The sequence below is a fragment of the Anguilla rostrata genome, chromosome 16, assembly GCF_018555375.3.
Source record: "Anguilla rostrata isolate EN2019 chromosome 16, ASM1855537v3, whole genome shotgun sequence".
NCBI lineage: Eukaryota > Metazoa > Chordata > Actinopteri > Anguilliformes > Anguillidae > Anguilla > Anguilla rostrata.
The window spans coordinates 30038175-30052186 of record NC_057948.1 but is presented as its reverse complement, the minus strand read 5'-3'; the positions used below and the strand labels follow the sequence as shown (position 1 = coordinate 30052186).

Sequence of the window (14012 nt, the reverse complement as noted above, 5' to 3'; positions counted from 1 at the left end):
CTCTTGATCCGTTGAACTCCTCGAACATCAGCAGTCCACTAAAAGCACTGTACTTAACTTTCTCATTCCGTGACAACCCATTCACGTGACCTCATGACCTAGCTTGTTCCAAGATGGCTGCGCCATAGAGGCAAAAAGTGAGCTGCTCTATGATGTCAGTGAATCTGGATGAGGTTGAGAAACTTGATTCTTCTTCTTCTCCTCGCATCTAAAGTTCATTATTACACCTTACCTGTGTATCTTCTTCCCTCTTAGCATCCTGTGTTTTCCATTTCTAAGTAATTAAGACCTCCAGGCAGTGTTGAGGCTGAGGTGGCCACAGTGAATACTGCAGTCCCAGAATGAGTCAGATGGTGAATTCATTAAAGATTGTGTCAGGCAGAGGACTGAGGGAGACCTGGTATATCCCTCCAGTCCCGTTTCTCAGTCTCTGCCAGATTTCAGTGTTCCAAATACAAGCAGAAAATGACAACGCAGTGTCTCTCTGGCTTTTGCTGGCAGTGTGCAGTACAGAGAATAGAGATGTCCTCCTTAGCAGCTGTTCCTACCTTGTGCTCTAAATGATTCAAAAGGAGTTAACGGGTATGTGAGTGAGTGAGTGTGTGTGTGTGTGTGTGTGTGTTCATGTGTGCGACACAGAGAAAGTCAGTGTGCGTGTGTGTGTGTGTGCGTGCGTGTGTGAGCATGTCTGTGTGTGTGTATGCACATGCGTGCGTGCGTGTGTGTGAGCGTGTGTGTGTGTGTATGCATGTGCGTGCGTGTGTGTGGGCGTGTCTGTGTGTGTATGCATGTGCGTGCGTGCGTGCGTGAGTGTGTGTGTGAGCGTGTCTGTGTGTGTGTGTATGCACGTGCGTGCGTGTGTGAGCATGCGTGCGACAGAAAGTCAGTGTGCGTGTGGGTGTGTGCGTGTGTGAGCATGTGCGTGCGTGTGTGTGTATGCACGTGCGTGCGTGAGTGTGTGAGCGTGTCTGTGTGTATGCGCGTGCGTTCGTGTGTGTGTGAGCGTGTCTGTGTGTGTATGCATGTGCGTGCGTGCGTGCGTGAGCGTGCGTGTATGCATGTGCGTGCGTGTGAGCATGTCTGTGTGTGTGTATGCATGTGTGTGCGTGTGTGTGTGGAGCATATCTGTGTGTGTATGCATGTGCGTGCGTGTGTGTGTGTGAGCATGTCTGTGTGTGTATGCATGTGCGTGCGTGTGGGCTCACAAACCTCTTCAGTGCCCTGTTTCTGTTTGAAGTCCTCCACCTTTAATCCTCAAAATCACTGCCTTGCTGCTTCCTTGCTTTTGCATTTAATAATGTCTATTCACTGCTCACACCTCGTTTTATTTAAAAATTCATTGTATGGCTCTTTTTTTTTTCTTTTTTTTTTTTAATAAAGCCCTAAGTGGGATGCCATGCATTAATGCAGAAATGCTTGTCTGAAAGAACAGTTTGTGAACAGCAGTACGTGAACGTGAGAACCTACGAACAGAACGCGGGGAGGGGGCTGGCTGTTCTCCAGGCTGGCGTCTGAGAGCTGCTGATTTCTGACGTGCAGAACCGTTCCCTTTCGCTGACGCCATATTGATTTTGCCCGTCGTTTTCGATTGCCGCAGATTTAACTAAGCTTAACCGCGGCGCAGATGTTCTATGTGTGACCGGTGACGGCAGCAGCATTGAGCGCGAGTCAGCCCCCGCCCCCCCCCCCACCCCCCCACCACGACTGAGCGGCTTTGAAAGATCCCTGTCAAAGAGCACTAATGCATTCACGTGTCCGTGCTGGAAGCAGAGAAAAAGCAGGCGGAGGGACATGGGGGGTTTTCAACCTTTCCTGTGTGTCACACTTGGGAGCGAGGGACTGGTGTGATATAGTCTGACTGGATGTGTACCTGTGAGATGAATGTGTCAGGTGTGGCAGTTCTTCTGGGCCAAGTCATTTGAAATGGCTTGCTGCTCCGTATATGCATGTGGGTCTCCAACCTTTTTTTTTTTTTTTGGTTTGCTAAATTCTAGTAGTTGCTAGCTGTATATTATTAGATGGACATTCTAAAACAATTAAGGAAGGAATTGTACGGATGATGAATGCATGTAAGGGTGTCACAATGAATTATACAGGGTGTGTCAGGGATTGTAGTTTCAGCACGAGACTGACTGATGACAGTGAACTGCAGACGTTTAAAGTGTGGTACAGCAGGGACATTTATACTCAAAGCTCAACTTTAGAAGTCTGAAAATTGCCATAGAAAATGGTAAAACCTTGAGTATATGTAATGACATTTATTTGAGTTTCCTATTAATTTGGGGGGAGGCCTTGACAGACCACTCAGAGTAGGGTATCCGATCATTAAACAACCAGCTGGGTGGATTTTTACGGCCACAAAATGCAGCCAGGGATGAATTAATCAATCATACATAATTTAAAACCTACATAGGTGCAGAGATCCCAGTACACAGAGACCGAATGCACTGTAGAAGAGGACGGTTTTGGATTCTGAACATGTGAATTGGTGTGAAGACACATCACCAATTTTCTGATTGCACTTTGCAGCAAGCTACCAATTGCATTTAGTCACCTTTGCTTCAGCCATATCTTATAGGTGGCATGAGGGGTGAAAGTTACTCCACGTAGACCATACTTTCAGACAGATCAACATTTCTGCTCTGCATGTCCCAGGTATATTTGAAGTGGCTCCATGTGAGCACTTAAGGCAAGGCAAAAAGCGATACGTTGCCAATTGGTTGAAATCAGCTTTTCAGTGTCAAACCTTTTAAATGCATTGAACAGATTTTCCTCAGGTCACTTGAGTCTTTTGAAGGAGACGAGCCGATTGGCGTCTGATAATCCACCTCATGACCCTTTGGCTCCTGTGCTTTGTGGTTGCCTTACTTGTCTCCTTCATAATCCTGTAATCGCACTTTCTCCTCTCTACATCTGCTTCCAGCCTGACGCTCGTTCTTGCACTCTTCCTACACAGGAAGCCACTTAAAACGTGGCGTCTATCTCTGAGTCATATTTGAATAGGATTTAAGACTAGAGCATAATCGCATTAAGAAGCAAAGCATTTTGAGGCCTCAGTCCTAAATGATGAACTTTTATTCAAAGGGGATATTGAGAGTGCAAACACAACACCGCCTGTGCAATATGCAAAAATACACCTTAAGAAGTAGAAATCTGCAGTGCTGCAATGCAGTGCTTCAGACAGCATCTGAAATAAAACTTTTTTCATGATTGTCTATGTATAAAGAGTACAGTTGTACATTAATTGAACTGCTAAATCTGCTATTACTGCTATGTTGTTTTGTGCACTGTCCCTTTTTAACAAAGTTAAATGGGTTCAATCATCAGAAGAATCGTTAAATTTACAACTATAAAAATGGACAAATTGTCCTGACGGACAAAAGTTCACAGTATGCATCTTTTCCTGCATCAAATTTCTGTACCCGTTAACGTCTGAAGCCTTGGGCCTCCAGGCCTAATGAATGCTTACGCTCTAGCAGCTGAAATAGTAATTACGTGTTTATTTTTTCATCCGGCAGTTCAACGCTGGGAACGACAACACGTAGGCTATGATGCAGTAGCACATAGCCTATTTAGGCTTAGCCTACATTGTTCGCGTTATCAAAGGTTCAGGTTTGCTCAAAAACAAACTTAATGTTTTCATTTGTCATTATACATTTGTTTATTTGTATAATAAATATAATTCATTGTATATACACTATGAACACAGTCATAAAAGTGTGGGCTATATTGTGTACAAATCATCTGCATCTCATCCGTTCATGAGCACAAACGTGGTGTACAACTTCCATATCAATACTATGCACGCAGTCATATTTGCGAGGACACATCCCGGCGTAAACAGTTACTGTAATACTTGTAAAATGTCAAGTTTGTCATAAAAAAAAAAATCTGAGAATAATTTGGTCAGTAACATTCGTAAATATGTGTTAGTTATGGATAACAGCTGTGACATAACTAATTTCAAGTTCGTACAGTGACAAATAAATGCATCACAATGCATGACAATTATTTCCTTTTTGATAGGCTACCCCTAACAAATAAGGTAAACTAGCAAGTGAGAACACTAATTTTCCACTTGCACAGGACCACGTGTTAAGATGAACCAGCGCTAACGTAGTCTGTATCGAATTATCTGGGATTTTGTACAAAAAAGAACATGTAGCCTATTTGGTCTAACCCCTTTCAGGATTGTGCACTATTTACTTTGTTTTAACCATTAACAGCGGTCCCTCACAACACTTTTATTTCATAATGGCATCACTTTGACACACAATATTACACTACAAATGCAATACTACCTGCATGAAAGTTGATGACATTCTGTACATGCGAGGCATGGTATGCTTGCTTGTTCTCTCGGCTTTCTAGTCTCCGCTAGTTCTGACCAAATGTATTTTACAATTATCCTTAAATCCAAAGAAACCCGACACAGGTGCGCTGATTCCGATAACACGCAAGGACTTGCCGCAAGAGGGTTGCTTTTTCATTTTTCCTGTTCTTCACAAAATTGATCTCTTGGGATCATCAATTTACTACTGGTGTCCCACCAGGACGAACTTCACATAGCTCGTGTGTTTATATAGTTCAAGAAAGGTTAATCACGCAATATGCTAGGATGCCCGCGATGAGCACGATAACTGTGAAAATTATCCCTGCGAAAACTTTCATGAGGCCAGGCTCACCGTCAACATCTTTGGGCTCCTCCTCGCAAATGGAAATTACCCCAACGGACGAATTTCCAACGCTAACTGTTGACTTCAACTCAGCCCCTGCCTCCTGCTTGGCTTCTACTGCCCACGGTGCGACCTGGACTTTCATCTCCATTTCCTCCATCATCTGGCCAACCTGGGTGATCTCGGTTTGCAGCTCCTTCAGATCTGCGGTGTCGATGTTGCTATCCGCCTCGTACTTCATATTCTGTACGCTCATGGCTCTGGCGGCTACGGTGGTGGTACTGCCAGTCATCCCCGTCTGTATAAGGTGCCTCGTGGGAACCTTTAATGGGAAATCCTGACCGATTTCCAAAGACCTTTTCATGTCTACATCCAACAGCTCCATGCTGCTTGAGAACAACACCCATAGCCGCTCGTATTCGGTTCGGTCGTCTTTGCTTATCGTCTTGTCTTTCAGCAGAGCCGTCAGTTTCGTCCTGTTAGCCGTGGCCAGTTCCTGGGCTTTTTTGCGAGTCTTCTTCAGCTCTTCCCGCAGATTCTGCGAATCCGAGGTGCTCCCGAGAGTAATGACCAGATGTCTATAGCAGGCGGTTACTTTGTTAAGAGCATCCAGCATCGTTTTGCATTCCTCTTTCCCCATGTTTAACCAAAATGCGTATCTTCCTTCTGCCAAAGATGGAAAGATAGTAAAACGAAACGCAAGAGAACTAAAACCAACCAGATGTCTTATAAAATAGCAGTGTTTTTAGACTGGTTTAGATTCCACGGAAAGAAAGCAGCCATTTAGATTCACCCAACGATCTAGCCATAGCAAATTCCTTTCCATCCGTGTTGCCTGTGTGTTTAGCAGACAGCACCCAGGCTTTGAAGTAAAAAAAAAATCCCAGTGATCGGCTTTATTTGTAGCTTTCGTAGTCGAGGTTACCAGTGTCCGTTCAACCGTTCAAGCAAATAAATGAAACCCAATATAGATCAGATTAGATCTGCAGTCGTAGAAAATGTTTAGTTGTTTACATTTACTTTAGCTCTCTACGTGCAGATGTAGTAACAGGTGTTTTCAGCAATCTATTCCAAACTCGGCTGACTAGAAACTCTAAATGGCATGTTAGCTAGGTAGCTAGCTCGGTAGTCTAGGTTCACGGAAGTTAAAAGCAAAAAATCTTTTTAATCTTGAAAATGAGTCCAATTCTGAAACATAAAGATGTGTTCTCTCCACCGTTTATAGACAAACAGAATTTGTTAGCCGCTATCTGTTGAACAAATAACACCTGAGAGATGGGAATGATGCTGCCATCTACCTCGAAAATTTCCAGCAAGGGAGCTGTCCACTTCAGCAGCATCACTGTCGGGGTTTAAATACCTCAAAGCGCCCTGAGCTGTCACATGCACGCGTAACAGGAAAGAACCAATCAGCGACAAGCTGAAATGTTACCTTTGATGTTGCGAGAACCCGGAGTAACGCAACTCTGATTGGTTTGTCTCATTCCCTCAGACTCATATTTTAAACACTATTGGTTAAACGTACTTCAATCACAAACGAAGCAGTTCTTTTGAAATCAAGTTAGACTGACCTGTAGTGCTGACGGAGGATTAGGGATAGCGTTTGTTTGAGTTCAGTTTGGAAGTGGAAATTTTGCAATGACTACCTGGCGTGTATAGCAAAATAGGTAAGTCCATCTGTAACAGGTTACTCTGTATTAAAAATGTTATAGTTTTGTTCTGTTCATTTGAGCTACTGTTTTGCCAGTTCGAGCGGTAACGTTTGCTGTAGGCAAGCTGACAGGCTGGCCAATAACAACTTGTCGCCTGCTGGCTAACAGTTAGCAAGCTAGTAGTCTAGTGGTTCTACTGACTCCACTGTGTCCGCCCTAGCTATCACATGTTAGCGGCTGTTACAAATTTATATCGTTTGAATTAAAATGCGTGCTGTCGTACTTAAGTAACGAACCAGTTGGCTACCAGTTGAAAACTAAAGATCATTGCTATTGGTACTTGATGTGGTTTTACGACTGGTGTCCTCCTAGCTAGTCTAGCTAATGTCAATTTAGCAGCTGTTTTCCGGATAGCGATGACGGATGTGTTGTCATATTAGTTTGCAAGATATAGTTTGCTGGCTGACTAGCTTTCTGTAAAATAATCACGTACAGCGTGGATGACTTTGGCTTAACGGTAATATAAAATGAGGAGTAGGGCGGTTTTCTATGCGAATAGCTAATGTTAGCTAGATTTTCAGTGAAAAATAGTCTAAAACAATGGCAGTGCAAAATGCAAAGCAAACAGTAGTCCATATTCCGATTTGAACATTGGTACGCTATCTAGCAAAATGGTGCAACTGAAATCTGGATAAAGCGAGCCTTTGTGTTCCTTAAGATACCGTATCTAAGGTTAACTAGCTATGAAATTATTCGTGAACTCCAGTCACACATGCAAGAACAATGAGCTCAGATCGACTGTGGTTAAAAGCACGTTCATTATCTGCCACGTAGTTGCTAGTTGGTTGATTCGTTCATTCCATCAACTGATGATTTAAACTTTTGGTGTTATTCATGCACAAATTGAGAATAGGACAGTCGTTTAATTTATTTACAGCCCCTGTCAAGTAAACCTGTTGCATGTCGAAAACAGGCTTAATGCTACATCCATTGCTTTGCCGAAAATATGTTAATACAGTTCAGTCCCTTTAAAGTTTTAGAATCAAGCTATCCGACATGAATTGATTAAATTGAGCTGTGATGCCTCTAAACATATCGATTTTTGTGAACTTTTGTAGTCCCAAATATTGTGACGTTTACATAAAAATATCAGTGTTCAGGTTGTAATGGTCTGGTTTCCTCTAAATTGGTTTTGAAATTGTTTGAAAATACCTTTCTTTGCTGTTCAAATGTCCGTTGATGAATCCCCGTCTATTCAAGGGCATCATTTCCCTTGTATTACTGGAAAAGTTGGGGGAAAAATCTTGTGTAACAAGCGCGAATCGGCAATAGCTGCGACCGCACACGCGCATGCATCCATGTGTGCATGCATCCACGCACACACCCTCACACAAACACGTTACCTCTTCTTTGGCTCATGACCAACCTTTCCTCAAAATCTTGTGCAAATCTGTGAATCCATTCGGGCACCTTTTTGGGATAGGCCACGCCCATCGCCACGCCCCCTCTTGGTCAGTCGGCCTAAAAGTTACTCAGCTCTACCTTCGGTAATGGCCGAGCCTCCAAAATTTCAGCCACCTGGGGCGAAAACTGTGGCCGCTACGGGACGGGACACTTTTGTGGACCGACCGACCTACAGACAAAGCTATAGAGCTGAGGTCGCAGCTAGAAAGTTTATGGGAATTGCCTGCCTGATCACGTGATGCTTAGTCTGATGTGGTCACTTAGGCCGCAATAAACTTGATCAATACGGAGGTGACTGTATGTTCCATTGAACCATCCCCGGCTTCTTATAGCCTCACATGAGATGGTGAAGCAGTATTTGCTTTTGAAAAACTCATATTTAATCAGTTATCAGATTATTCTTCAGTACACGATAGCCCTTTGAGAAAGCCCACCCATGTGAGCTAGGAGGCACAGACCTTTCAGCCCTTAATGACTTGTGTGAGTGCGTAATGGGGGATGAATGAGATTTCATGCATGTATTCAGCCCCTTTGCAAAAAGATTTGTAGTGAATGCAGGGACATTCGGTTCTGCTTGCTGATGCTTATTTGTCTTGCTAGTAGCTGCAGTGTGTGATGGAAACCGCAGCTGTGAAAAAAGATCAATGTAGAGTATAATCACCATGGAAACCTGTCTGAATCACAATGTGGATGAGTCTGAATGTGCCTGATGAAAGTATGAGAGATTAGTCTGACACCTGACTCCCCTCTACCATTGCAACTGGGTGGAAAAACTAGGCACTTGAATATGTCTGTGAGTGCCTCACAGAACTGCTGTATTTTGGCTATGGTGATGCACCTCATTGTGGAAATGTTTAAACTAAAACCTCTTAAGTATTTAATTAAAATATCAAGCAAAAGGTCATTATTTAATGTTATTAATTTACTCAGCCCTGCAATGTTTGCTCAGGTATTCTACAGCATAACATCTTTGGACTTATTGGAGCTGTTTAGCCTTGGTGCCTTGGTCAGGGATTCAATTAGATATTGGATTTAAATCCGTAAGCCTCTGGCCATAATCACAGAGCCCTGATGCCTATTCAGAAAAATATTGCTGGTGAGTTAGGTTTAGATTTAAGTTGGATTTGGTTTGATATATTAAATTTGGTAAGCATATAGCCTAGCTGCAGTCTTGATTTACTGAGGTATAGTGCTGCAGCAACCAGTAATGCAGCTGAAATGTTCTATTACAAATGAAAAGACACATCCTGAGTGCATTTAGTAAATGCTTTTAAGGGCTAGCAGGAGTGGACCATTACATTGTTTTTGAAAGACACAGCTTATTGATTTAGAAATGAAGATTGTGTTGTATGGTACCGTCCATTTAAACGAAACAACATTATAAATTTATATTGGCTACATTTTGATGGTATGGCTAGCTCTTGTCGACCACTGCCCTGTGATTGCAATAATTTTGATTGACAACTGAACATGTGTACTTATTCTGCTGCACTCTCACTACCACATTTGTGAACATTCTGCAAGTGGACAAATCAGCGAAGACGAATCAGAGAGCGAGACTCGACAGCCCAGTGTTGATTGCACGCTGCTGATTGGTCGTGGGGTCTTTGACAGCGGTGGGGACCTGAAGCCAGCGTGAAGGCGGAGCTTCGCCAGGTGTACGCTGGCCGGTCAGGTCTGCGGCAGCCTCCGCTCTTTGAAGCGACGTGAGAAATCGTGTTCCTGTTCTAACTATAGACCCCCGGGTTTGTTCAACCTTTCACCCAGCCCACCGCTCTTTGCTGGCCTCACCTTTCACACAGCCCACCGCTCGTCGCTGACCTCACCTTTCACACAGCCCACCTCTCTGTCTGTGAACACAGAGAGGCCAGCGGTCGTGTCACGAGCTTCACGCTGGCTTCCTGTTTGAAGAAATGCTGCACTATCTACGACAGACACCCTGGGCTGGTGACAAAGATCCCTGAATGCCTATTTTATATTGTGAAAAGCATCTCATGATAACAAGGCTTTTCAAAATGCATACTTCGGCTCAGTGTCTTCATATGATTGACACGGCTTACCGTGCCTACCTGAGGTTTATTGCAAATTGCAAAAAGCCTCCTCTCCCCACTGTGGGTTATGTACTCAGGTAGGTTGGCCTGTTCTTGCCTCCCTCAGGCTCACTCATTGGTGAATTTTTATATATATATGATATATTAGGCAATTCTTGGCCTACTCCTGTCTTACTCGTGTATTTTGTTATGCAGAAAAGTATTGGACCCCTTGTTTTATGCTCCTGGTGTTTTATGCTTCTGGTTCCCAATGATCAGAAAAGAGGCCTTTGTGTATTCTGCACCTTCTGCTTGGAATGTACTGCAGAAGGACTTACAGACTAAAACTTACAGATTTAATCCCATTAAAATGTATTTAAATGCAAATTGGAAAAATAAATGAAGGCTGTCTCACTAGGCTGTCATTGTTTTAATTGGCTTTTTTACTCCTGTTTATTGGACAACTTGCCTTTCTACATTGTTGTGTTTTGATTATAGTCAACTGTTGTTTTAATGTTCTGTTTGTATGGCTGTGGTTTTATTTGTGCTGTTGCCTGTCTTGGCCAGATTTCTCTGGGAAAAGAGAAAAGACATTCTTAATCTCACTGAGACGATGGATGGATGGATAGATGGATGGATGGATGGATGGATGGATGGATGGATGGATGGATAGATAGATAGGTAGATAGACAAGAATGATGCAGTAAGCTAAATTTTAAATCTGTTCCTCTGCGTGGTTGGCTGTGCTGTTGCGGTTCGTGTGTCTGCGCTGTTGCGCGTTCAGATGCGTCCAGGCCTGGTTTCTGTTCTCCAAACTGATTTGCATTGGCTCCGCCAGGCCGGGGTAGAAGGCATGTTGTCTGAGGCAGTAATAGATGGACACGTGTTCGATGCTGAAGTGTTTTTAGTGAAGCGACGGGGTATTTCAGGCACTTGTTGCTGGAGAGCTCAGGCTCATTTGCACTTCTTTGAACGAACGGAGTAATTGCATCTGATAATGAGATATGAATATTTAGCCATTGAAGAGGAGTTGTAACGGGAGAGTGTTGCTGTTTTTTTCTATTATTACACTGGTGCTATTCATAGGGACCGTGCAATCATTACAGAAAATGTGATAAGTGCTTTAAATCATGCAAATCCATTAGTATAAACCCCGCCGCATTATTCAGAGCCAATAGGCAGTGCGTTTCCATGTACAGTATAGTTTATTTACAAAAAGAAAATGCTTTTGCCTTGTCAGTCGGTACATTATGAGATCCTCCATGGATTGTGAGAGTGAATATGAGCTGGACTAAATCCCGGCAGAAACCATTTTATTAAAAAATGTTTCAGCGGGCGAAGCTCTGCAGCCGTCCGGTGAGTTGTGTAACGGGCGGGAAAGCCAGAGGAGGTGACTGAGGATGGTGTGTGGAACAGGGGAGGAGTTACGTAACGTGCGTTATTTATGATGGGGAGCGGAGCGTGAACCTGCGGACCTCCTGAATAATTGACTCGGCGCTGAACGTGGGTTTCGCCGTCGTGCGTCGCTGCCGCGGCCTGCTGGCCGGCTGGGATAGAAGCAGGCCGCCGCTTCCCGCGGAATTTGGCCCGGGGGGGTCGATCACACCCCTGCGAGTCATGAGTGTGAGGTCTCTCCCCCCCCACCGCTACCCCACCCGGGGGTCACATGACGCATTCCTCAGGGTTTCGGTGGGGGAGCTGAGGATGTTGTGAGGGTTCTCTCCCAGTCCGGCGGCGCCGCTCCCTGCTCCGGGCGCCGGTCGAGCTCGTCCCTCTGCCCCGCGGTTGCCATGGCTGTGCTGTCCTTCCTCATCGGCCTGCTCGCCCTCCGCTGGCCTTCGAGGCTTTTCCGTAAGCAGCAGCAGCAGCAGCGTGGGCAAGTGAGTAAACTGCTGATGGGGCTCTGTGCCTCTTCCTGCTGAAGCATCGCTGTGGACATGAGACTGCGTGCGTGCGTGCGTGCGTGCGTGCGTGCGTGCGTGCGTGCGTGCGTGCGTGCGTGTGTGTGTGCGCGCGCACATTCACGCTGGGAGAAACGTCGAGGTTCATTCTCCTTTTGGAAAAACTATTTGAAAACACAGTTAAGTGGTGTAATGTATTTATTAGTGACATTCCTCAGAACCTAACTTTTCTCATTTTTAAAAATGTTACGTGAAGACGAGCGCCATAGAAAAGAACGTTTCTCATCCTGTCAGCGCTGTGGTAAGGAGCTTCGGTAAGGAGCTGTGGTAAGGAGCTCTGAGATTCAGCCCAGTGCTGAAGTAGGTCCTCATGGGGGAAGGACACAAGCTGTTATGGGCCTGCTGCTGCTGCCCGCTCGACGTGGAATAATGCTTCACTTACAGGCCTCTGAAAGGCAAAATAATCAATCTGTGAAAAATAATTGTCTTTGAAAAAATGGGGGGGGGGAGAGAAGGGAGAGAGAGAGAGGAGACATAGAGAGAGACAGAGAGAGAGAGGACTCCTCTGACAGTCCTGCTATAAGCCTTGTGAGGCCTTTATGCTCTGGTGAGCTTGAAATACGAGGCGTATTGAGCTTGAAAAAGCGATTAGGTACTGACCATTAAAACGTCAGTGCTGTGTGAAATGGTTTATGGATGGCTCTTTGACAGATCGTGACTGTGTTTGCGCATGTGTCGGCCTGTGTTTTTCTGTGAGGGTGAATGTGTGTGCGTGTGTGCGCGTGAGCCTGTGCGTGTGCGTGTGCGTGCGCGCGAACACACCGTCTGTGCTGCGTGTGTTTGCATGCAGTGACAGTAAACCTGCAGATGAGGCTTGTTCGTTTGTGTGTGCATGCGTGTGTGTGTGTGCGTGTTTATGTGCGTGCGTGCGCGTGTTTGTATGCAGTGACAGTGAACCTGCGGGTGAGGCTCGTGCGTTTGTGTGTGTGTGTGCGTGTGTGTGTGTGGTGGGCGTTTATGTGCGTGCGTGCGCGTGTTTGTATGCAGTGACAGTGAACCTGCGGGTGAGGCTCGTGCGTTTGTGTGTGCGTGCGCGTGTGTGTGTGTGTGCGTGTGTGCGTTTATGTGCGTGCGCGTGTTTGTATGCAGTGACAGTGAACCTGCGGCTGAGGCTCGTGCGTTTGTGTGTGTGTGCGTGCGTGCGTGCGTGCGTATGTGTGCGTGCGCGTGTTTGTATGCAGTGACAGTGAACCTGCGGGTGAGGCTCGTTCGTGTTGTGTGCGTGGTGTGAGTGTGTGCGTTTATGGTGCGTGCTAGGCGTGTTCGGTGATGCGTGACATGCCTGGTGAGGCTCGTGCGTTTGTGTGCGTGTGTGTGTGTTTATGTGCGTGCGCGTGTTTGTATGCAGTGACAGTGAACCTGCGGGTGAGGCTCACGCGTTTGTTCGCCTGGCTCCCGCGGCGCTGAGCAGTGGAAAGCGGGCCGCGCACTGCCGCGCTTGTTTGATTGCTCTTTCTGCATTATTGAAGCGGATGGAACCTAATGACCCAGCACCTGAAGTGCTCTGCTAATGGGCTGCGGCTAACGGGAGGTCTCCGGTAAACCTCTGCCGCACAGCATCACCTGCTGTAGGCTTTTCCTGCCATCTGTGTTTCATTTGGCTGCGCTGTACCTCACAGCCTCGTGTTCTTTTCTGACATTGGGGGTTTTCTTATTCCAAACCACAGGTGCTCCAGAGACGGGGAGATACAGAGATAAAGGGTGAGATTGATTGGTGTTGTTGATCAGACCTGGGTCAAATACGTATTTGTTTTGGATTCAAATACTTCTCTGTGCTCTCTTGATCTTGCCTGGTGTAATTGAGCCTGCCGATATGACCAGAAGGCGGGGATTGCACTTTTTGAGAGTATATCATCGGTTCTAATACGCCAGACAAGATCAGTAAAGCATAGAAAATTATTTGAATCCAAAACAAATTTGCCATGTCTGGTATTGATATGACAAAATTATTGGTTGTAGCCAGTTTGAGCCAGCATTTTGCTCTCGGTCAGTTGGCTGAAATTTCCTCCTCCAGTTGGAGGCACCATGTCATGATTCATCAAAAGAAGAAGCGGACTGTTGGTTTATTAGCAAACCACATTATGCAGTAGTCGGGCGAACTTATTGTGCTTCAAAGAACCAGTCTGGTCAGGGCCATTGTACCCTAAAAGTTTATGAGACTGACAAGCTACACCAGCTACAGGCTGAAGCACTACCTAAATGATGAGCTCATCTTGTGCAGGAATCTCG

General features: G+C 45.3%; 2 protein-coding genes across 3 annotated transcripts in view; one reads left to right on the top strand and one right to left on the bottom strand.

Annotated features, from left to right (window-relative positions):
* Positions 1 to 2243: 2243 nt before the first annotated feature.
* On the bottom strand, positions 2244 to 7733 carry si:ch73-167i17.6 (regulator of G-protein signaling 9-binding protein). 2 transcript variants are annotated; one of them, XM_064312034.1, is made up of 2 exons: positions 7541 to 7733; positions 2244 to 5342 (listed from the first exon to the last, which is right to left on the bottom strand). In XM_064312034.1, exon 2 carries the CDS (start codon positions 5314 to 5316, stop codon positions 4588 to 4590), a length of 729 nt encoding a protein of 242 aa, XP_064168104.1. In that variant the 5' UTR covers positions 5317 to 5342; positions 7541 to 7733; the 3' UTR covers positions 2244 to 4587. The 2 variants fall into 2 exon arrangements, with proteins under 2 accessions (XP_064168104.1, XP_064168105.1); XM_064312035.1 differs by lacking the exon at positions 7541 to 7733 and adding an exon at positions 5975 to 6069.
* ankrd27 (ankyrin repeat domain 27 (VPS9 domain)) overlaps positions 6206 to 14012 on the top strand; it is a 42052-nt gene continuing 34245 nt past the window's right edge. Inside the window, exon 1 of the mRNA XM_064312023.1 lies at positions 6206 to 6343. The gene's annotated coding sequence lies outside the window, so the exon portion shown is untranslated. The remainder of the gene's footprint in view (positions 6344 to 14012) is intronic.

Bases quoted from the DNA above. Each gene is read 5' to 3' on its own strand.
- si:ch73-167i17.6 (XM_064312034.1), bottom strand. From the start codon at position 5,316: ATGGGGAAAGAGGAATGCAAAACGATGCTGGATGCTCTTAACAAAGTA.